The 25,277-nt window shown below is 39.2% G+C and overlaps 2 protein-coding genes across 2 annotated transcripts in view; one reads left to right on the top strand and one right to left on the bottom strand.

Annotated features, from left to right (window-relative positions):
• Nucleotides 1–4,485, bottom strand: part of LOC109034616 (homeobox protein aristaless) — a 128,789-nt gene extending 124,304 nt beyond the window's left edge. Inside the window, exon 1 of the mRNA XM_019047867.2 lies at nucleotides 2,624–4,485. Coding sequence (XP_018903412.2) covers nucleotides 2,624–2,879 — 256 coding nt within the window. The 5' untranslated portion in view covers nucleotides 2,880–4,485. The remainder of the gene's footprint in view (nucleotides 1–2,623) is intronic.
• An 11,175-nt stretch (nucleotides 4,486–15,660) lies between these two features.
• On the top strand, nucleotides 15,661–24,454 carry LOC109034572 (uncharacterized). The gene is made up of 5 exons (XM_019047800.2): nucleotides 15,661–16,100; nucleotides 18,462–19,348; nucleotides 20,434–20,939; nucleotides 22,016–22,118; nucleotides 23,041–24,454. The coding sequence occupies exons 1-5, from the start codon at nucleotides 15,868–15,870 to the stop codon at nucleotides 23,160–23,162; spliced, it is 1,851 nt and encodes a 616-aa protein (XP_018903345.2). The 5' UTR covers nucleotides 15,661–15,867; the 3' UTR covers nucleotides 23,163–24,454.
• The last annotated feature ends 823 nt before the right edge of the window (nucleotides 24,455–25,277 follow it).

Here is a 25,277-nt window from a genome sequence, read left to right as displayed (position 1 = left end):
TAAGTCACGAAAAGCTGAATTTCCTAAATAAAAAAATGAATGCATAACAAAAAATGGAAACATTTGCCTTCATCATCAGTTTCTCTTATTATGTATTAAGATTAGGTAGCAGTTCTATAATAATAATCGTTATAACTACCTCCATAGAAATAGATAGCTATTATATTTGTAACAAAAAAAATCATACTTTCCTTGATATTAAGGTATACATCAATACAGCGCAGTAGTTGGATATTTTTAATGACCCATTTCCATATTATTAAAATTGCAATAAGATATCTGTTTCCCTATCCATACATAAACGCAGAAAAATATGCAGAATTCTGATTTGAGAGGTCTATAGACAACCACCGAAATCCCCAAAAAACTTAGAGAAAAATTCAAAAGTGCCTATTTTCTCTCGAAAATTACAATTTTACGTCCTTTTAATAGTACTAACGCCAAAAATAAAAGTTTATTCCAGCAGCAAACTCTTACGTATACATAAATAGGAACCATGCATTATAGTATATAGTGTCAACGATATTAAACATCACGCATGAACAGTTTGTCAGAGAAGATTAGCGTAAACCTCACCCTCCTGTCCCTTGAGGGGAAAATCGACGGCCTAGGTGAGAGAGGGTATACATACTCTACCCAACAAGTTTACTACCTTGCTGAGGGAAAACGCCATGCATGAGCCTTCAGATGCTGCTATTTTTCCTTCGATAAAAAACCAAATTTTCCTGGAAAATTGTTGACACTTTTCCTCAAATTTTTCAGATAATTTTCTTTGGAATTGTATCTGAAAAATATCAGAAAATTTCAAGGAAAAATATTCATACCTTTTCTGAAAAATACATGCTTTATCCGGGGATTTTTGGCAACTTTTGAATATTTCTACGGCCTTTTCCCTTAGCACGACAACATACTACCATGTGCTTTCTTGTAAATAACTCTTTGTGATTGAGGAACGGACTCGGTGCGTGTTTCATAATTTAAAAAAAAAAAAAAAAAAAAAAAAAAACTGTTTGGCTCTCTTTTAATTTTTTTAAGATCAAATACTATCCGGTGATTATCAAAAATAGAACTGCTTAAATTGAGCAGACCTCTGCTTGAGGTAAGCGTCTCTGTTCTTGTTCTTGATGTGAGCATCTCCTCTGCCAGACGCATCAGAAAATTGTTCTTCGCGTCAAATCCAAGATTATATATACTTAAATCAAGTCACTTTTCTCTAGAGATAGGCAAAAATAGGGAAAATAAAAGATCCGTGCACATTCTAGCTAGAGAAAAGGGGTTTAGAGGATATTTCTTGCGTCCTATAGACACCTCGCAGTAGAGAGGCCTGGCGAGAGAGAGTATATTGATTCACCAATTCCATTTAATTATTTGGATTTATTTTTAATTTTCCCCGTCAATTTTAAGCAGAACATATGACTACCTTCATTCATTTTACTAACCCTATTCCTGGTTTTCTTGCTATGATCTAACTTTATTTTCTTTCTGCGAATCCAAAAGAGAGAAGAGGCTTCCTACTCCCTAATTTGCATCCCGTTTGCAGAGATACTTAAAGATTTGGACCTTGTCGTAGCCGATGTCCGCCCCGTCCCTGAATTTGAAACACTGATATCCCCCTAATTTCGTGGCGCAAAATGGCGCAAAATTATTGACATTATCTTTATTGTAAATTCAAAAGTGGGAAGGATGGGTTGCTGTTTCTACAGCCTACCCAATTTTGAGTACCATTTTATACCCCCTACTTTTGCGGCCTATACCTAATTTTCTTTAATCGGCGCAACATATAGCGCCAAACTAGAAAATAATTTTTTTCAGGAAATTTAAAAGTGGGAGGGCTTGAGAAATGGACCCAGTTTCCAGTCACAGCACCAGCTGCTTACTATGCGAGGCGTAGGAATTCAAAACTTGGTAAGCGCCATCGGGTCTTAGCAAGAGTGTGAATGTTGTTTCTTTGCTGTTAAAGAGCCTAAATGCATTAGATTTGTGGGCTTTTCATTAGCGAGTTTTCTCTAAATTTTAGTCTCATTTTCAAAATAAGAATTATTGTTATTTTTAAGCTTCTGTCGTCCCTTTCAATTTCAACACGGAAAAAAAGCGTAAGGAGATATCCCTTAAAAGTTGGTACCACCCAAATTTGTTGAATGATATATTGACATTTCCAGTCAATTATAGTGGTACCGCAACTAAAGTTGGGGGAGCACCGGTGGCGTGCTCTGCGATATATCGATTGATCTACCATTTAAACCTATGAGAAAGGATCGATTAATAGGGTGTTCGCAGCGAACACCTTAAAGTCGATTCTTTACCATAGCTTCAAATGGGTACCTAAATATAAATAATCGATCATTCACGCCTCGCCACTGGGTAGCACCGCAACATTTGGGTTAATAACCTACTTTATTGGGGTACTCGGTACTGCCATACCTAATTAAAAATGTCCATATCACCCAACCACCCCTACCTCTTTTTCCCCGTGAATATGAGAAACTCAGTCGCAAAATCTCAGCAACACCTGATGGTACTTACCAGATTTTCAAATTACGTTTCTCGCTTGTTCTGGCTATCAAAGTACATAAGGTTCTTTCCGATTTTGCAGTCTAATAAAAAGAAGAATGTTAATTCTAACCTGTTGGTGATGGCGTGTGTCCGTTACTCTGGTTGTCCTCCTCAACATCTACCAAGCTTCGGATGGAAAACACGGACTTGGCCGGCCTCGGTTTTCCTCCGTCGGACATACGAGGGCGACTCGTTGTTAAATCCATGATGCTGTCCGCAGCCATCATTTTCATAGAGATCCAAGAAAAGCCGCGGCTTCCTGAGACTGCGTCACCCGTTTCGCCAAAATTTCCCGACGCGGAATCCAAAATAACGTCCAGAACCATGCAAAAGACGCACTTCGCAGTTGTCGAAATTTACACCACGTATTAGTCCCAGAAAAATGTCCGCTGGTGTTCAACAATTTCGCGCGCAACTCGGGATTCTGAGACTCGCTCTGCAAGATGACCTCGCACTCTTTGACTGTCCGCTTATGGGAAGACGCACTTTTTCGAGGTAGTTTTCCGCACGTTTTCCGACAGTTCCGCACAAGACAAGATGTTGATTTTGGCGTTCGGTTATTAGTTTCCAAGTGTTCGCACTTGCCCGAACAGTTCAAACGAAACACCAGGTCGGTCAACAAAGATTCGAATAAAGCACATGGACGTCAAGATATGATTCCGGAATGTTCCTTTATTTAAATTATTTTCGCTAGATAAAATTCAGCTGCCAAGATTGGGACTCACGATCAAATATAAGACATCGAAATCCTGTTAAAAACTCAAATAATTGTTTAATGTCCCAGTCCACTTTTCAATTTTGTTTCTTAATTTTACAATTAGACTGGCAATGTTTTTTACTTTCCTATCAAAATTCAGTCCTTAACATGCGTGTGGTGTTCTGCCGAATCTCATTTAGTGTTCAAAATTACGCATTTTGTTACTTTTTATGTCAAAAAAAGTTGGGAAATCTTGTGCGATTACTTTTGGTGGATTTCTCTAAATGTTATCCTTAAAAAGTTTCAGTACTTTGATACAATATGTACGGGGTGTTTTCCCGGTTTGTTTTTTCCTTTGCGAAGGTATTTTTTACACTTGAATTAATTGTGCTTATTATTAATTATTATTACCTATAAGAGCTTTCAATATACCTACCAAAATCGATATCCACACTTTCTTAAGTGGTTGTGGCTCATTGGAACTTTCACTGGGTGAACATTTAAGTAACAACGCACACTTGATCGAAAAGAAACACTACAGAGATCCCATCCTTGTTGAACTTAGCGATGGGAAGTATCCACTGGTCGATGGGGATGAAATTCACCTTGTTAAGTCGTTGGAAAAACCAACCGGCCGATTTGATCACTAAGGCACTACGTTCAACTTTACAAAAGAGTTTCTACTTGAGCCATATACCAATACGCTTTAACGAACTGTCAACGAACACTGTATACAAACGAACAACAATCGAAACGCACTTGTAAGACCCTTCTTCAGTAGAACTCAGCACAATTTTTCGGCTTGTCGACAAGCACATTTTCAGTACAGGAAATAATGATAGAAAAACTTCTCAACTGAGCGAGTTGGGATGGAATGACAACGCGAGTTAAATCGAAACTGCGTAATGCCGAGGGACTGAATTTACAACACTCCGAGGACCGCTGCTGAAAAACAGAGAACTGCAACGCTTGAGAGCACAGATCGGACTGGAAAGTACCGCAACCGAGATGAGCGACAAATAACATGCCAAATTGGTAGATTCGATACTAAATGGTGGAATTTTTGGTCCGCAAAGGCGCGGAAAATGCCAAAAAAAGCGGCTCCAAAAAAAATACCGCGCAGGCTCGGAGCCCGTAAAAGGTGGTTCGGTCGCGACTGAACAGAGCAGCCACGCTATTGCTTGTGCTTACGTCGGCCAACACATAAAGCCGGCGGACCAATGGGAGAGCATCGTCACGCCTTCCTGCAGACTCCGCCCTCGCGCACCGTTCAAAATGGCGCCCTCTTCGGGAGAACCTTAATTAATTTGTTCTATGTCCGCCCAGCACGAACGGGGCTCAAATTATAATCTACCCAATGGCTAATGAAGTCCTTCGCCAGTCTTGTCAGCTTTGCTTCAAGGAGAGAGAGGGAGAGAGTTTGCTCCCCCCCCCCCCTCCCCTCTGAGTTCCTTCATAACTAGACGTGAGCAGGCCAATCCGTGCAATAAGCTCAATATTATCAATTAGAACTCGAAATATCATGTTCTGTTGTCGATAGAGCCTTTGAGATTTTCTTTGCTAGTTCTAAAGCCATGAGGAAAATTTTTCGATGCGGCCGCTCCCTCCCACGATGACGTCATTCTGAATAATGTCTTACACAATAGTAGCACAGGATTCAGTTTTGGAAAAAAAGGCTACAAATGTCGGGGGGCTGGCATATTTTGGGGTACCAGGTGGCACCCTTATTTTTTTTTGGGGGGGGGGGGGGAGGGTGGGTGAGCAATTCTGAGCAATTCAAGAGCAAAATTGTTTAACACCGGTTTGATGTCGATCGGGCGATGTCGGGGGGGCTGGCATTTTTGGGGGTCCATGGGAATTTTGAATTGAAATTGGGGGGGAGGGGAAGGGAGGATGAGCAATTGCAAAAAAGTTGTTTTTCCACCTGAGCAAAAGGTGAGCAATTTCCCGACGATAAATATTTTATTTTTGGGGGAAGTGGGGGGGGGGGGGGGGCTATGTTCACGGACATCAATCATTGGTGACTACTTGCTCTGAATAAAGTTGAAGTACGGGTATCCTATAACAAAAATGGAATGTGTAGCACCCGGAGTGACTGGCACCACACATATGCCATGATCTTGAACACTCAATTATCCTCGTGCAGAGGAACGTAAAGCCATCGAAATGATGGAAGCTGGAAGGAGGAAAAAATGTGTTTTCCATTATTCGCTTTGTACTAACTGTCAGTGAGTTACTGATGGAATAATACAGGTCTGCAAAAAAAATTAAAATTGCGCTGGAAGTTTGATGGTTGAATACCGTGTAATTTTTAGCGCAAGTCCGCAATGACGTAAGTTTTGAATCAAGCTATGTTATGCGTTTTATTTTTAGAATTTCCACGTAAAATGTTCAAATATTTTGAGGTACTTTAGAACTACCGTATAGCAGGGGCGTAGCTAGGAAATTTCTCTGGGGGGGGGGGGGGGGGCATGGGACCACCTCTCGTGGTGAAGAGAGCGGGGGGGGGGGGTGAGGAATGGAGGATCCCGTTTTTCTGGGGGGGGGGGGCACGAGATTTCTGGGGGGGGCAGGCCCCCCAGGACCCCCCTAGCTACGCCTATGCCGTATAGGGATATCCAAAATGTACCCATTCCATTAAACCCTCTCATTTTACCGTTCGTCCGTTTTATGTTATTCATAATTTTCATTTCGATGTATGATTCATTTGGTATGATTACATACTTAAATGGTGCCTTCGTTTACTTGTATGTGCGTGTTAAGTTCATGATCAATATACTAACTTTAAAATTACGATGAACGACATTACGGATACGCTGCGATAATTACCTGCTTCTTATACACGGAAAAAACGAGCTTAGGGTTGAGACCTACATGTTAGTGCTGGGCACTAACGAGGGTTAGATCAAATGGAGCCAGCAAGTCAGAGGAGTGCTGGGCACTAAACAGCTCGAGGCTGGGTCACTAAGGAAGAAGTAGTGTCAAGCCCTAAAGTGACTTTGGAGCGAGCGTAAAATATGAAACGCTTCCGCCTGGGATCGAACTCGGGATGCGCCGGTGGAAGACCAGCGCGTTACCACCAGGCTATCGTGACACCGGCGTCTCATGGGTGAATTTACACCTGTTAAGCGCAACTACGTCTCGCGGCATCTGATTAGCACTACTCATGTTCAGTGCCCACCTGAACTGCCTTCCGGTGTTGAGCTGTACAGCGCTTAGACGCCAGCCCTCAACTACTCCCCACTAAACGGCCAGTAGTGCTCAACACTAGTCTTGTTTTTTCCGTGTATGTAAATGAAAATGTCCACATACTTATTTTTACGTAAAATGTGTTTAAGTGCCTTGAAGGAGTAATTTTTCAGAAGACGCTGTCTTCTGAAAAATTATACTTCTTCTCGGCCTTACAAATGGACGTATTTATACGAAAGGGAACTAAGCGCCAAATTTCCAAATTTCAGTTTTTAACGGATCTGGATTCTCCATGTAATAGGCTGCTCTCACACGTAAATATGCCCCCAAAATACTAATTTCATCCCCTGGAATCAGCCCCTGAAAAATCGCAAAACAGGGAATCAGCGATTACGAATAAAATCAAAAGGAACTATATGTAATTCCCTTTGATTTAATGCGCTAACCCGGATTCCGAATTAAATCAAAAGGCGCTATCTCCACTTGAATCACTTGATTGGCGCGCGCGCGGCGAAGCTTGGTGGAAACTTGGTGAAATTTAGAACCGGGGGGTATTTTTGGACGGGAAACTCGAATTTCGGGTCAAATTTTGAAAATTCAGAAATCCAAGATGGCGGACATGGCCTAAAATGCTATCTCGGCCCCTATCCAGCCGATCTTGGTGAAACTCGGTATCAGGGGGTATTTTCGGACGGGAAATTCGAATTTCGGGTCAAATTTTGAAAATTCAGAAATCCAAGATGGCGGACATGGCCTAAAATGCTATCTCGGCCCCTATCCAGCTGATCTTGGTGAAATTTGGTATCAGGGGGTATTTTTGGACGGGAAACTCGAATTTTGGGTCAAATTTTGAAAATTCAGAAATCCAAGATGGCGGACATGGCCTAAAATGCTATCTCGGCCCCTGTCCAGCCGATCTTGGTGAAACTTGGTATCAGGGGGTATTTTCGGACGGGAAATTCGAATTTCGGGTCAAATTTTGAAAATTCAGAAATCCAAGATGGCGGACATGGCCTAAAATGCTATCTCGGCCCCTGTCCAGCCGATCTTGGTGAAACTTGGTATCAGGGGGTATTTTTGGACGGGAAATTCGAATTTCGGGTCAAATTTTAAAATTTCATAAATTCAAGATGGCGGATGTGGCCTAAAATGTTATCTCCTATTTAAACGCGCATCGCCAAAAAATCCCAGATGTCGTCCCCTGAGTGACGGTCACATATCGACCGTGCGTTCCCTCTGGCTCGATCGATGTCAGTGTGCACTGACATGGACAAGGGGCTTTTAACGAGCGAACAAATTAACGAACCCATCGGAATCACTTAATTTTCATTAAAATCACTGTTAGGTACTTTATTGGAATCGGAACAGTATTTAGAAATTCATGAGTATTAAGAGCGCGCTGGAAGGATTACGTATGGTCAAAAGCGTGACCGTCACCTAGGGGTTCGTCAGGCCCCATCTTGACTTCCTCGGAGACGCGAGTTTAAATGGGAGCTCAGAATACGCAACTTCGAACTTGTTTTCCGTGGGATAATAATGTTTCAAAAAATCGGAGAAAATTCCAGCGAACTGTGCGTACTCAATCCTCCAAAAAAATGCAAAAATTAAAAATTACTGAATAACCTCATTGTTAAAATTTTAAACTCCGATATGGCGGATGTGGCCTTCAACAATAGCTCAATGCCTGAATCGTTTGTGTGAAGTTCGGTATTAGGGGCTCAAAATGACAACAGAAACTGTTTCATTTAGATACGAAAATTTTAACATAGGTAATCAGCACATGAAGGGCATTCACGATCCGACGCTGCTAGGTAAACCACGCACCTCGACGAGGCGGTATATTGTGAACGTACACGGAGAAAAAAACTTCGTGCGTGGGACCCGAAGTTATTAGGTCATATGGATCTGTGAAGTTTTCGGATTGAGCATCTGAACACTTTCGGTCCAGCTGCTGAGGTTTTGATCACACATCTGAAACTTCAGTTCTTACATCTAAAGTACTTCGGTTTTCACATCCGAAAATTTCGATTCTCACATCCGAAAAACTTCGGTTCTCACACCTGAAGACTTCAGACGTAAGAACTGAAGTTTCAGATGTGTGATCCGAACCTCGACAGCTAGACCTAAAGTGTTCAGATGCTCAATCCGAAAACTTCAGAGATCCATATGACCCAAACTTCGGGTCCCACGCACGAGTTTTTTTCTCCGTGTAGAGTGCCATATATTTAAAGTTTACAAACGTGGAAATTTCCACATCTCATCCACATTGGCAAGATGCAGCGGGAAAGCAGATTGAGGTTAGGTAGGTATATTTGGGCTCCCACCACCTCCGGCCTTCACAACCCGGCCCGTGCGCTTTACGCAGGTTCATTGGCGGCCATTCTAGACGTGTAGTGCGTTTTTTTAAGAAATAGCTATCATTTTAAGCCACATCCGCCATCTTGGATTTCTGAATTTTCAAAATTTGACCCGAAATTCGAGTTTCCCGTCCGAAAATACTCCCCGATGCGAAGTTTCACCAAGATCGGCTGGACAGGAGCCGAGATAGCATTTTAGGTCACATCCGCCATCTTGGATTTCTGAATTTTCAAAATTTGACCCGAAATTCGAGTTTCCCGTCCGAAAATACCCCCTAATACCAAGTTTCATCAAGATCGGCTGGACAGGGGCCGAGATAGCATTTTAGGCCATGTCCGCCATCTTGGATTTCTGAATTTTCAAAATTTGACCCGAAATTCGAGTTTCACGTCCGAAAATACCCCCTAATACCAAGTTTCACCAAGATCGGCTGGACAGGGGCCGAGATAGCATTTTAGGCCATGTCCGCCATCTTGGATTTCTGAATTTTCAAAATTTGACCCGAAATTCGAATTTCCCGTCCGAAAATACCCCCCGGTACTAAATTTCACCAAGTTTCCACCAAGCTTCGCCGCGCGCGCGTCAATCAAGTGATTCAAGTGGAGATAGCGCCTTTTGATTTAATTCGGAATCCGGGTTAGCGCATTAAATCAAATGGACCTACGTGCAAAAATCCCCTATATCTCGCTTAATATGCATTTTTTCCTAATTTTGGCAACGTACGTATTTAGAGGAACTCTTCAGCTTTCAAACAAGCTAAAGTAAACCAAAATCGGTCCATTAGTACGGAAACGCCAATTGTTTTAGTCAAACTTGCTTTACTGAGAAGTTTGGAAATGGCGTTTAGCGCCTTTTCGCATAAATACGTCCAAATGTACACCGAGTGGAATAAAATTTTGGCATACCTTGTTTAAAAGATAGGGGCCATCCATAAATTACGTAAGGCACTTAGGGGGAGGGGGTCTCTAACAGCCTTACGGTGCCTTACGAAGGGGGAGGGGGGTAGGGCTGAGCCTTACGTTAGTACGGCTCGGTTACGGTTACGTAAGTAAATATAATTTCGCCATCATTTTCTAAAATCTGGCTCAGTGTTTAAAGAAGTGGCTCTGAAATTTTTTCTAGAAATTTTCGGAATCTTTTTTCCCTTAAAGAGTCACGTATCAAAGTTTCTTTCCTCATGTATCCTTACTACTGTTTAATTTTATTTTATATCAAATATAAAAATGATCTGAATAATAAAATTGCAACATTTACAGAATTTACGAATCCAAATTGTGCGGCTTTTCAGAGTCGGACTGGCCATAAGGCCAATCTGCTATTGGCAAATACGCCCCCCTGACGCATCGAAGACGCGCCCCTTTGCCACATATATAGCAAAATAAGACGAGAGAAAAAATTATGACCAAGAAAAATTGCGGAAAATTCATAAATGAACGAGAGAGGAGAAAGATTATAGGAAGGTCCTCGTACGTATGATAGTGGTGAATGGAGGTCCTGGAACTATAAACCGGACATAAGTCCCCAGAGGCGCCTGGGCCTACAAAAATGCTGGAAAATTGATGTTGTGGTTTTTCTATTTGCTGAATTCAATTTTGTATCCGTAACTCAATATTTTGAAGAGGAGAACGGGAAAAATTGGGACATACTGGGTTGATCAAGCTGCAATGAATGACAATTATTTCACTCACTGGCAGACATTCGATTAAATAAAGTGTACAAACTTCCGCTGTTATGCTTTAAGATTTTAGATTTCGCTATTACGCGAAAAATGGGTCGTCCTCCGTCTTAAAATTAGTTTTGAGGCATTGAAAAATTTTCTCGATTATGGTTTTCAAAAAGGGGATGCCTAGCGTCATTAGGAAATCAAACTAGCTCTTGAACTTTTGTCAAGTGTCAAAATACTTATACATAAAATTTTTAAGATTAGTAAAAAATTATTTTCTTTGAAATCCTCACCCTTTTGGTAACAAAGAGACGCTTTATCATCCCACTTCCTCATCTGTCATACGTCTCTCAGAGGAGGTAGCACAGTCAATTTTTAGAAGTGCACCCTTTTGAACGCTTTAGAGACCTCTAACATTATTTTCCTTTTCAAAAGGATAATTGATTAGGGCCAGGCCCGCCACAAGGGGGGGGGGGATACTGGGTCCCTGGCACCGGGGCCCGGGCACAGGAGGGGGCTCGTGTTACCGTGAAAAACCACTACGAATTCACATGCAACAATTGTTTCGTAAGAAAAAGTGAAAAATTACCCCTAAAAATTTCGCAAAAGGTGAATAGATTTTCAGAAACACGCTGGGGCACTGTAGAATTCTTCTTAAATTTTCAAAGAAGTATACTTCCCGGAAAATTTCTATCTATTTTCAAGATTTTCAGTACAGAGGGATATTTTTAGTAACTGCGTTTCATTTTCTTCCGTCGTCAGATGCTAAGAGTCTCCAGTCTGGGCATCCTCACTTCAATGGCTCATGGCTCAACTCTCTTGCCATAGACAAACGAAGGGGGCCTAGCCATCTTAGAACTGAAAATAGTATCATATGCCCCCCCCCCCAAAAAAAAATAAAAATTTTCCAGATGTTTTGAATGCAACAATTCGCAAGTATTTTGTGCTGAAAGTAGGAGAAAAAAAATAATTATTCCGCAGAAATTGATGGAAAAATTCTTTATGGAAGCTTCAAAATGCGTCCGATTAGTCGCATAAATTCTAAAATTTCTCGGGGGATGCCCCTCGGACCCCCCTCTCCGTGCTTGGGGCCTAGACCTTAAAACTGGTACTAGGGCTTGAGATAGGATGTGGCGAGCCTGCATGAAAGCTATTTCCATTTAAATCTTCCGTCACATTCATACGGGCCAATGATACAACTATTTGAACTCTCCGGAATGCGTGATGTATCACGCCGCATTTGAAGGCGTTTTCAAAACAGCCAAGTTCCGTTATCGGAATAATCGTTTTGCATAGTTCATATTATTTTGTTACCATTTCTAACCACTTGTTTATTTATAATCCTCCTATAAAAATTACCCACTTCCCAAATACAATTCTAGCTGAAGCGCACTTAAGCGCATTGATGACTGCAAAAATGTTAACAGAAATCGAAAAGGCCAGCGTCTATGAAGGCTATTTCAATTGCAATCTTCCGTCGCATTTCTAAGGCGCAATGATACAACTATTTAAACTCTCCGGAATGCGTGAGGTATCATGCCGCATTTGAAGGCGTTTTCAAAACAGCTATGTTCCGATACCCAAATCATCGTTTTGCATAGTTCATATTCTTTTGTTATATTCCGTACCACTCGTTTATTTTTAATCCTCGTAGGAAAACCACCCATTTGCTAAATACAATTCTAGCTGGAGCGCACTTCAGCTATGCATTCACCACTGCAAAAATTTCAGAGGAAATCGACAAGCCCAGCGTGCATGAAGGCAGGCCCGCCACAAGGGGGGGTAACTGGGTCCCTGGCACCGGGGCCCGGGCACCGGAGGGGGCTCGTGTTACCCGTGAAAAACCACTACGAATTCACATGCAACCCTTGTTTCGTAAGAAAAAGTGAAAAATTACCCCTAAAAATTTCGCAAAAGGTGAATAGATTTTCAGAAACACGTTGGGGCACTGTAGAATTCTTCTTAAATTTTCAAAGAAGTATACTTCCCGGAAAATTTCTATCTATTTTCAAGATTTTCAGTACAAAGGGATATTTTTAGGGGGTCCGAGGGGATGCCCCTCGGACCCCCCCCCTCCTTGCTTGGGGCCCGGACCTTAAAACTGGTACAGGGCCCGAGATGGGATGTGGCGGGCCTGATTAGGGCACATCCTATTTTCGGCTGTGTTGCTCACGTAGCCCTTGAAGCACCACTACAAATGAGACAAATTAAACTGACACAATATGGAAATAGAGCAAATGGAAAGACGGCGCAGAGATATAACTATTCGTGCTTGATGGATGTCTGTGTTGCAGCTTCAAAATTGAAGGCGCGATGACGCTGTGCGTGAACTCGCAATGCTCCTTTCTATGCTGCCAGTGAGGTGTCGCTCAGATTTGAGAGAAAAAATTAAAAAACTAGGCCCGATTACGTCTCGAATCTGTTGTTCCTCAATTTTCTCTTCGTTTTTCAATTTGAGGTTTGATTCTGTTTTTATTACACAAATACTTACAGACCTACATCTACGGCTCGTATGTACCACGGTCCCTCACAACTCGCGTGGCTAGTTTTTGAAACAAGTCCCCTGTCAATTTGACCGGGCCTCAGCATGTAAGGGTTAATGAAAATATCATTAAAATATCACTGCACCTTGCTCGCAAAGAAACTCTGGATTCAAGAGGGGAGCCAAAAGAAGCCATTCACGATCAACCAGTGAATTTTAATAAAATTTAGTGATGTTTAATCTTGCAAAATTAGGCTGTAAATGTTCGGTGACGTCCCAAAATATTGTCATTGCCAACAAAATGAATGTTCAATGGGACCTCCTGCAGCCTGCTTTAGATCTCTGGTGCATTTAATAGGTATACATGTATTCCTATCTCTAAGAATTTCAAAATTCAAAAACCCAATATGACGGGAGTGGCCTAAAATTCTACATTAGCGCCTTCGGAATGATCAAATTTTTCATTCGAGGTATGTCTATTCCTTATTAGTGAAGTGTCATAATCGATGTCCTCTCAGCTATTTTAGACCTTTAATACCTATATCTGCGCGCTCCTCAAGTTTTCTGTATTGGAACTGTTTATTTATTTATGTATTTATTTTTCATTCCTATCTTTTTTTATTTACTCATCTGATCCCTCGGAAAATTAAAATCAACGTTCATGATCTTTACGACACAGGCGCAAAAACGCAAAAGTGAGCTGATAATAATCTAAATGCCAGTGAGATTGTTTCGCAGGAACACCCTATATAGTACGTAAGTAGCAAGGCCAATCCAAAGTGACAGTGTGGGACATTTCCTGGTTAACATCAGCAAATGAGTCAACGACGCATAGTGGATCGAGTCAATAGGAGAGGTCGGACAAAATTTGGAAACTTTAAAGGCGTATAGCTTCGTTTATACAACATTTTGGGGCTCTAAAAGTGGTTCCATCGGTTTTCTCGTAAAATTTTCTCCGTAGTGCACCCCTTGAAATTTAAAATGTGGCGGAATAAACGCCAAAGTTTGCAGTTTTAGTAAAAAATTGTGCGACGTCAGAGATGAATTTAAGGGGAGATCACGGGATGAAGAATAAAGATGAGTTGTCGTTGTGTCATAAAAGTCAGAGGTCTATTGTGCGCGGTGAATGTATATTTTCGAGCCAGTGTTTGATAAGGTTCGTTCGCACAATACCTCATTCTATGGAAAAGAAAAAAAACAAATTGTCAGTTAAGCGCTCGTGGGGACCTATGAGAGCTCTCTACAGAATTTTTGTTGGAGATTCCCAACCTTCCACCTGGTTTCCACCTTCCACCCTTCTTCAACGCTCATCGACCGGAAGGCAGAAAAAATTCAGATTGTACAAAATACTTCCCGACTTCACGAGGTTTACGAGACACGAAAGTGAGTTCATGCAATCTACGAACAATTCATTTTTAGGAGAGGTCGCACAGCTCGCATCCCAATCCCAAAGTACGGAAAATGCTGTATTAAATTTCATTGCCCGCGTAAATTTCCCGCCACGCGCTGCTCGTTAAGTACAAAGGCCAATCAGCGTTGAGCGCGGTTGGTGCGCGATTGGTGGAGCTCTCGTTGACCTGACCAGAGGGTAGAAAAAATTGAGATTTTATGAAATATTTCGCGACTTTTCTCGAGACTCAAATGAATGAAAACTGCGTTTATACTATGAGCAATTCATATCAGAAGTGCCACAACTTGTATACAATAGAGGTATACAAAATGTGCGGAAAAATTCTGCATTAATTTTCATTCAACAATTTTGCAGTCTCGGCCGAAAACGAATATGACCGTCTGTTGTTGGTAAAAATGAAAAAAAAAACAGCCACAATACTAAAAGCAAATTAATTTGTATTTCTAAGAAATTCGCTTGCATTGAATTAGATAGTTTTCATCAACAGCAGATGGTTATATTTGTTTCCGGCCGAGACTCGATTGAGCTCAGGGGAGAATTTCATGAGCCGCGATGGTCAAAAACTCAAGAATAAGGAGAAATAAGTCGGATAATGACGGAAAGATCACAAAAGACTCGTTGCTGACGTTTCTTCAGTCGCTAATTTCGAATTTGATGTCAAATTGCCAAGATATTAACACCCTTCACTATTAATTGTGGCAAGTTTTTGGGGCGCTGCGGCGCAGCATGCTGCCAGCTCGAAACGTACATTGGCGCCTACAAACCTAAATGGATACTTCAAGCAATGCGTGAAGTAGCCCTTTAGGTTTGTAGGCGTCAGTGCGCGCTTCGTGCTAGCTGGCAACACGCTGCGGCGCTCCCGACCGCGGCGGATGGGTGGTGAATGATTTCTAGCGGGGAGAGCTCCTTGGCCCTGGCGGAGAAACTCGTATATCGTATAATTTATTTTTTTTTTAATTTTCGAATTTTACAATTACACACTGGTCGTGTGAAGTAATTAGTGAACTCTCAGGAAAAACGCTGTTTTAAAGTACCCAAATTAAACGAAGCGTTGGACTTGCATCAACAACAATAATCAAAGTTTTTTTGACTTGTATGATTATTTCACAAATTACAAACTAGGAAGGGGGGTGGGGGGATAACAGCAAAACATTTCAAATTTTTTTTAAATGAAACGCCCTTAGTGTTGCGTTTTGCATCGCCCGCGCCCGTCGCCGCACACTGGTCACAGGAGCACTGGGACAAAACAGCTTTAAAAAATGACATCACCTCACCCTACCCTGGTGCAGCGACTATATTTTACTCCATGGTTCAGGGCAAGAAAAGTTTGCAGGTTATGTGTTTTGTTTTCAATTTGTTTTCCTCGCCTCGCCTCTAGTGTTTTCACAGTACTCGCTAAAAACAAAAAGTTTCCTCCGGATCATAGTGAAATAAAATTGTAGAATGGATTTTTTATCTTTTACTTTGACGGAATCTATTAAATTCACACATCTTTGGTAACCCTGTAGCTTAACATGGCCTGTAATTTAGGTTTCCGAATTGGACTCCTCCTGGATCAGTTTTTCTCAGATCGTCGAAAGAAGTGCTATTATTTCATAAACACTGATAAAGTCAATACCATTTCGGAGCTAAAAGAAACTCTGACGTTCAAATTTGATTTACCCTCGGACGTCCAGTTGATGCACAATGGATTCCTACTGCTGGATGAAGACACAGTGTTCGTTATTCGCCAAGACGAAACCATCGAGTAAGCCTACTTACTGTATCTTCTCATTTTTTAGGTTTTGAATTTATAGTTTCTTAACCAAACGTCTATCCCAAAGACATTGAATCATGTAGACCATGCGTCTGGCTTAGTTGAGTATGGGCGAAGCGAGGCAAGTTTCTCGGAACTCCATGCCGGGCGGGCAGGGAGGGGGAGAGAGCGTGTGTCCCAAGTGCTCTAGGAGACTGTAGGGAAGCAATGGAGAATTCATTGGCGCGCTTGGTTTTTCACAAATATCTCCTTTAGAGTCCATTTCAGATAAAATTCCCAAGAAGAAAAGTTTTATAGAACATATAATTTTACAACCGAATGGTTAGGTATGTTTCATTTTTCTGAACTAATTATTAACCGAGAAAAAAAGCCTCTCAATCCAAGAATAATTCACTGGAGCCGCTACTGCACATGTGCAGATGTGCGGATTTGGGACACACAAACTCATCTATGCTAGGTCCGTTGCGCCATGCGAATTTTTAAAAGTTATCTCGCTTTCCGTAACACAGGATGCATGGTTTATGTGAATCAATGTCTTTGGTCTATCCTGGAAAAAAGATGACATGATGAGCACAGGATGAATTTTGGAAAGTACATAGCTATTTCCTCAGGAAATATTAATTAAAACGTCAACTTACAAACAAAGTATTGCACGCATGTCTTTGTTTTATTAGACCAACTGAAGCATTGAGCCATGTTGCTCAGTGTGATCATGTGGTTTATTGATATCCTCTAAACTAAACCCTTAGTCCCTACCAAAAATTTATTTAATAGACTGATTCAGTGACTGCGTCATTCGATATAACATTGAACTCTTGTTTCAAACCAAAACAAACTAAAGTAATCTTACGTACGAATTCTTCTATAAGGGCTTTTTTTTTATCGCGGATCAGGGTGGATCGCAGTGGAACGCGCTGGATCGGAATCCTGAGCGATCCGGACTGATCCAAGTGTTCCAAGTGATATAAAAATCCAAACTTGGAATCTGGTTCGATTTGTTATTGTTTTGATTTTTTGGGGACGGCAACTTCCTCTCATTAGGTTAGGATCACAGTGGATCGCGAGCTCGCCCCACCTCGGAAGAGCGATCCAGCGTTCCACTCTGATCCACCTGGAACGCTTGGATCACGCCGAGGAACGGAATAAAAAAATACCGATGTTCCTCGCGATCCACTGTGATCCGCATAAAAAAAAAGCCCTTTAGTTAATTAATTTATTAAAATTTAGTCATAGACTGGTTAGCCTCACTAAACGCAAAGAATTCAAATTGCAAGAAACACCTGGACACCTTTTACCACCCTTTGCGCAAAAGGCATTAATCAGAAACAAGGTTCTACGTTTGTTTATATTTGAACCAACGTTTGATATTATATCGAATAATGTAGCCGCTTAATCAGTCAATTAGAGTTGTGACGTAAGTAACTTACTACAATGCTGTAGAAGCTGCCACACTGAATTCTGAAATGAGGGAGGGGGAAAAAATGACCTATCGAAGGAGGAAAGGGTCAATAGGTAGAGAACTGACTTAAAAAATTTTGAAGAACCAAAATGATGGAGCAAACATGGGTAGCATTCTTCATACTTAAATGCAGCCATTTTTTCTGCCCCTCACATATGATTCAATGATCTTTATGGTCTCAGTTCAACTGCAGACATTTTCAAGCAATGTCAAACTTCATGATACTTAACATCTAAGGTTCTTTGAGGCACAGAAATGTTCAAAAGCGCCCTGAAGTAAATCAACGGTGAAACTCACACACCTTGTATCTCAGCCTTAGATGTTGCAGACACCCCACAATCAATTTTTCAAATGAAAAACTACCCAATGTCACTTCTTCAAAACTTCCATGATTTTTCTTCACCGTGTTGAGAATATTCTGTGAAAACTTCAAGGAATGATGTTGATTTGTCCTCCTCTAATGAAATGAAATGGGAACAGATCAACAGAGATTTTCAAATACTGCGAACGAGAGTCCGAGTCAGGGAGTTTTACTGTTAAAATGCTTCATGTCACCATTGAACTGAATGAAACATAAATGAAGGAGCGAGTAATTATCTGAAATGTGCTCTACTTAAGTACTGCAATGGCATAAACTTAATTCGGTTAGAAACTTTCGTGAATCAACACTTCTTGGAATAACTTAAAAAAATTACTTACTTAATTTTCTTCCTTTTGCCCAGCGATGAAAAACGAAGAAAACATTACAGCCTACTAAGGATTTGTTGCAGTTCTGAACTCAGTGAATGCGTCTCCATCTCATCTCCAACAGAACAATACCATTATCTTCCCCTAATTTTTTATTTAGATATATTACTGTTTTGTCTAATACAAATTCTTAAATTTCATTTTAGAGTTGTTCCTTGCTCTCCGCTGCAGGAGAAAAGTTTCTTGAAAGAAAGAACTGAAGATTCCTCCTCGCCATCAAAACGAGAACCACATTGTAGTCGAGCCCAGGTAAAAAGCACAAATGAAAAAATTCCAAGCTCAAAAGACAAAATCACGGAACCACACTCCCTCCAGACAAATTCTGATGAAAGTTCAAGTGGAGAGAAAGTTAAAAAGAAGAAAAAGAAAAAACGAAACCGAAGTCCTGAAAATCTTCATGTTTTAGAAAACTCTGTCGATGATGCAAGTGGAATGGACTACCACTCAACACCTCTTAACTTTGTTCAAGCTAGCAACAAGTATTACCAAATCGAAAAGGCTGAATCTCCTAGTTCTTCCTCCAATTTTATCAAAGACTCAGTGAAAACTCCTATTCTAAGTGAGAGTAAACATGTATTCGATGATGAAAGTGAAGTACAAAATCTTGCTTTGGAAAGTGCCAATCCTCATTCAAATTCTTTGAATAATGTAGATTCTAATAGGAGTAATAAAAGAAAGTGGAAAAATGAAAGTAATAGACTGAGATATTCGGGTGTAGCAGAACTTATAAAACAAATTCAGACTAGCACTAGTTCAAAAGTAGAAACTGAAGAACCTACCATTGATACCGCAATCGATGATTCAAGCCCCAAAGCAAAGAGGAAAAGAACTCGCCGTCATAGAAAAAGGAAAACGAAATCAAACGATAACTCCTTCAATACCAGCAATATGGCTCCAATTTCCACAGAAAATGGCTCCACTGAAGATTTTGAAGAGTTGCAAAGCAAACCTCGTCTCCACAAGAGGTTTGACAGTCATGAAGATGTCAGCTTGAACTTCGATACGCATCAAAATGCTATTGCAACTACTGCAGGTAAAGATTTCATTCAAATCACATAATTTTATTCATAATATTAGCATTACAGCCTCTTATTAGATTATAAGATTATTTCACAGAGAATTCTATGCTTTAGGAGTTCTTCATAAAAAAATATGGCTGAAGTCCCTGAGACACAGATCCCATTCAATTTTTAGTATAATACTCAGCTATTTTGAAGAGCCCCAATTCTGAAAATTTTATTTCCTCCAATTATCTTGTAGTATTTCAAATTATTTGGGTCTAAATACGTATTATTATCTGAATAACTTTAAATGATTATTTATTTGATCTATTATTTTTTTTCTCTCTCTAAGTAGTCATAGGTTGATGGTATTAACTTGTAAACCTTTTGTTCAAGTCGATAAATACCTATAGAGTCTAATCAGTAATTCATTAGACATTTTTTAAAATAAAAAAGGGATTTTTTGGGCATTAACAAAAATTTAGAATTTGACTACTTGCAAGTCAAAAACGATTGGAGAATCTTTAATTCAACAGAACGTCTGGTCTAAAGATCTAACTTTAAGTGAAAATCGACCATTTTATAATAATTTTATTCCAACCTGTTGGTTGATAACTTTCTTGGCTCAAAAAATATGAAATTTTTAAGGTGGCAGAAGAAGCAGTGCTGCTGTACTGCAGAAAGATTTTTTTGGGACTTGGAATTTTCAAATATTGGGCTACTCAGCACAGCAATTATTCTTGCCCTCTGTACACTTGCTCATTAAGTGAACAATTATGAGGCCATTACCCGAGGCTTAAATTACAATTCCAATAAAATATGCTGTGGTTTTCTAAAGGAATTTTCGTCCGTATTGTCCAAAGGAAACTCTCTTTGATGTGTTGCTTCTTCAATCATTTTAACTTTCTTTTCAAAAATCTTCTTTAGAAAAGAAGATGATATTTTTGCATAACTTTGACTAAGTTTAATTTTTGCGCTACTAAAATTAACTAAATCTTAAAACTTTGTGTCAGATGAGCTCTGAAAATATTAATTCAATTTGTGGTACATTTTATGTTTAAACTACTTCTCTTTGAGGAGCTGTTAACTTGATTTAATTTATAAAATGTTTTTCTAGCCGCGCACGAAATTAATTCACACTCAAAATTATGCAGTCAAATTTCACCTCTAACCCCACCGTCTGAGCACAATTCTGAAGATGATGTTTACAAGAAGTTACTTAACTTGAAAAAAATGAATAAACCAGTAGTGTTTGAACGAGTCCTGAAAGGCGATGTGCGCAACATTCAAGATGAAGAAAAACCTTTGCTCACATCTGAAAAAGTTGATGCTGTTCCTTCAAATAGTGAAAAGAACGCCAATGAAGATCAAATGGAAATAATTTATCAAGATACCAATGAAGCAGTATTGCCATTAAAAGTTGTATCGAACTCAAGTAGCAACGATGAAGCTGAAACTTTTATTGGTACTGAAAATCAAAGGAGTGAAATTGATAGTTCCAAAAAAGAGCCCTGCCCTGTACATATTAAGAAGACTATTTGTGATAATAACTTAGAAAAAATTGATATCAGCAACTATCCTATCATTGAAAGTACTCGGAAAAATGACATTTTAGTATTCAAGGTGAGTCTTCATTCTTTGATACTTCAAGTGTAACCCAACTTTTATCTCTTTTTTTTTTTAAATGACTACACCCCCTGGTCGGTTGCGGCCTCTAAAACAATTTTCGCCATGCCTTCCTATCTATAATCATCTTTCATCTTCATACACTCACCGTTCTCCTCTTCTCATCTTTTTGGCATTCTGTTATCCTCCATTCTTCTGACAAGATCAACCCATTGGATTCTATGGGCCTTGATGAATCTAACAACATCTGGTTAATTCCAGGATTTGGTCAATCTCCATTTTGTTTCGAGTTCTCCATTCTTTATTATCCATCATTAAGTACTGCGTTATAGATCCTTCGAACGATTATTTATCTGAATACCTGTAGCATGTTTTGGTCTTTCCCTTGTAGAGTCCAAGCTTCACATCCATTTGCTCTTACTTTACTAACTTTTATCTATTCTCACTTTAATTTCAGAAGTGTGAATGTCTGTGGTCAGGAAACAAAAGATGTACTGAAGAGCTAACGCATACAAATGAAGCCCTAATTGCTCCTGCTCTATAATGATTTATCGTTTTTTTCCTGCAAGTCCTTTTTTTGAGCTTCTTTCTTGTAAGGCTCTGTTCGAATATATAGCGGTTAACCCACAGATTTATTACGGAGATTATCAGGGATGGATTTAGCTATGATTCGTGGCAGAAAAATTTGAAGGCAAGGGAGCAAGTTTCGAAAAAGAAGGTTTTTTTTCTTTTAAATCTTGTTTTTTATACTAATAAGGAAAATATCGTGAAGAAGTAAAAATGAAGAGATCATCACTACCTATGGAAAGAGGGTGGTAGATTTTATTGACTGGTCACAAAATTGTAAATTTTGCGGCTAATGATGAATCTAAAATGGCCCTAATGAAAAGGGGCCAAAGTAGGCAAATCTGCTCATGAAAATTAGCCAGATTTCCCAGTGTAGGTACACAGATATTTCTAGAATTAATTTTACGCACAGTAAAAAAGTCTCAAATGCATTCAAATGATATGATTTCCATGCATTAAACCTCATTTTACACAAATACTTTCATGACATATTCTCTTTTTTTCAGACTCTGAAGTTAAGTGCCAGTCTCTCTCCTACACTGTCTAATTTAATCCTTGCCCGTGTTTTGGATACTTATCCAGGAACTTTAATCTTATTTGAAATCTTAGGTAAGTTATTTACTGAATGTAGTAAAGCTATTTTATTTGCTCTAAAGGAGCACCATATTATAAGCAATGAGGGCATTGGTGGTGACTCATAGGTACTTTAGCAGTGTAGACAGTAGTTAATTATGAGAGCTTTTAAGATTCATTCGATAATTTTTACAAAATTTTCCTATTGGTCCTACATACTCTACATATATCAAGTTTACATTGCGTAGCTCCTTAACTTCTTACCGTGTTTAAATTAGCGGATGAGCATGGAAGATCTACATTTCCTCTCTCCCCCTTTGAAAATTTTTTTTTCTTCTTCTTTTTTTTTTTTAGAATACACCATTGCATTTGGTTTATTGATTGGGTTTAAAAAAAAAATTCGCCACTTAAAATTGGACTCATTTGTAGAAAAAAATGAAGTGTTTTTTTATATGGTAATTGAAAGCTCTCTCTCACTAAAACAACTAAGATCTACTCTGATCAATTCGATCACTGAAGTGATGTCAGTATCTTTATTTTACAATAAAAGAATTTCCTCCGCGTGTAACATTTTTCTTGATAAGTTCACAAGTCTCTTAAATTGGAGGAAAAGGAAAATTTTGTCAAAGTAAACGCTGATTGTTCGCTGAACAGATGAAATCGATTCTAAGGACAATTTTGGCCAATGTTGATTCTAGTTTTTCTTTGCGAGCGGCCCAAGAAGCACAATGGTACAAATTTTTTTAATAAAGCGGGCTACAAAATTCTTTTATAATCGACTTGCAATATTTTTACATCATTTGGTCAATAAATGCTGATTTTACCCAGTAAAGAGATCTCTATATTTATGGAAGTTTAATTTCTACCATGTTGAGTGGCCCATTCTAGTTATAGTATCTCTAGATGGAGAGTGTTTTCTTCATTGGTTTTAATGAGTTTTTTTTTGCTTCTCTTTCAGGGGGTGAAGAAGAACTAGATTTCACTACAGATGGATCCCTCATGGAAGAGCATAAAACCCCAAATCCCTTGATCAAATTGAATTGGACTGACTTATATGAGCCACGCCTTCTTTATCCATGAGATTGTCAAGCAATAATGAATTCTTCTGTCTTCATTTGTATGCTGTTATACTGATAGCTTCTGCCTAGAAATGTAAGCTCTATTTTGGTGCCAACAGAGTTTATAGAGATGGTGCTCAGGAACTACAAATGTTCTCTTTTATGGAGACCTCATTCCAGCTGTAGGCTACTCAATTAAGACTGGAGGTAGCTCCATGTTTTTGATCCAACTACCTACTATAGAAAGAAAAAATATTTTGCTACTTTTTTTATTACTGCAAGTTGATATACCTATGGTCATTCGTGCAATGGACCACTAGAAAACCACTTACATATCAAGGCATTCTGATACTTGTTAGCTAAACAAAATTTCATGTAGAACACGAATCAGTTGAAAGCAATTGCTAAAATGGATTCCTATTCAAGACATCTAATGATTCTGTATGCATAAATTCAAACTCCCTTCTTATGAAAAAACATAATTCAAAACTAGTCAAATCGTGCATTAAATGTTCCCGCAACAGTCTCTGCGGCACCATAACATGACAACCTTGGCGGTTCGGCTCAGCTGTTTCACATCATTCACACTTTGAAGAACACTACTTGATTAAGGAGCCTGCGACACCGTTGTATTGCGCAATTTCATTGGCAATTCAAATTTCCTGCTAGTAATGCTAACTGAAAACGTTATTATCTTGATTGGAAGTAAATGTAAGCAATTTACTTTACCCGAATAAAATTCTGTGTGAAATTTTGATCAAGGATCATGTACCAGAATGCTGTAATTTGTACCTTGTATGGTAGTCCATTGTAACAAATCAGTCCTCACCCAACATGTACAGGATGGAAAACCCACAAAATTTTAGGATGCAGACAGTGAAGCATTGTAAAAATACTCAAGAGTTTTTTAGAATTCTCAATTTTTTATTGGTCGCCATAGAACAAGCCTATAACACTTGCAATTTAAAAAAAATAGTGATGACTCATTATACAGTTGACTAAAGTCAATTCATCAAAGTTGCTTCATACATGAAATGCAACAATCTCAAATATATTGTACTACATCGCATTCTCTCATTACAAACTAAAAGGTTCAAAAAGCTTGTCCATCAAAAAATCTTGGAAATTTTAATTTATTAAATTTAAGAGTTTAAATGTGTTTCCATATGAATGCTGTAATGCCCCTGATCAATCCTTTTATTTCTTTGATAATCCTAGCCGCATACTTATTTTGACCTCAAATTTTTATATACTTACAGGTACGCAAACATCTTTTTTGTTTTTGTCACTGAAATAAAAATTTTTTGAGAAGTTCCACCATTTCATTATTGGATGTTCATTCTATTCAGAGTGATAGTCAAGGAGTTTTTAAGATATTTGACAAAATCTACTATTTTCTTTAAGTTTAATTTCATATTTTCGCATTTATTTCTTTTTGGTATCGGTACCCACAGGCTGATTAACTTTATCTCAATGGTCCACCAGACAAATTCCTAACTAGCAAGAGAATCGCACATTTTCTCTTCAAAATCTCATGCAGGAAACTTTTCACGAGACAGGAAATTCCGAAATCAACTCCTGAATTAGATATTAACAAGTATTTTTGACTCAAATGAAATGGAAATTAGACTATAAAAAGATAGTCACCTGTATACTTGCCATTTAAACAAATGTAAATTGTGAACATTTACATCTTGTTTAGGAGTTGATTTCCAGACTTCTCGTTGTGTAATTCATCTTTGTAGTAAAATTTTGAAGAGAAAGTATGTTGTGCAGTGCTTTAATTCATATCTTGTCAAGTTGCCCAGGGAGAGGTACTGCAAGGTCAAACTGAAATGAAGTCCCATCTTTGGTTGAATAGATCATGTGATCCCTTTACTCTGCCCTAATCAGGTCATCGTGTTAGGCTCTCTGAACACGTAGGTAACGTACTCAGATAAGAGTCTGAACAAATGATAGGAGTCTTGTGATTTAGCCACCAGTACTGTGAAGATAAAAAAAGTAACAATAATCTCTCATGTTTGGGCAGTGATTTCTCTCTTGTCTTGTATCAAGACATGTGCTGCCCCTCAGTCCCTAAATATTTTTTTCAGCTGGCTACCCTTGATAATCCACTCTAGTCAAATGTAAGCCTTCA

This window comes from Bemisia tabaci, chromosome 1, assembly GCF_918797505.1.
Source record: "Bemisia tabaci chromosome 1, PGI_BMITA_v3".
Lineage (NCBI taxonomy): Eukaryota > Metazoa > Arthropoda > Insecta > Hemiptera > Aleyrodidae > Bemisia > Bemisia tabaci.
The sequence above is the reverse complement of the archived record's forward strand: the minus strand, read 5'-3'. Positions and strand labels throughout refer to the sequence as shown.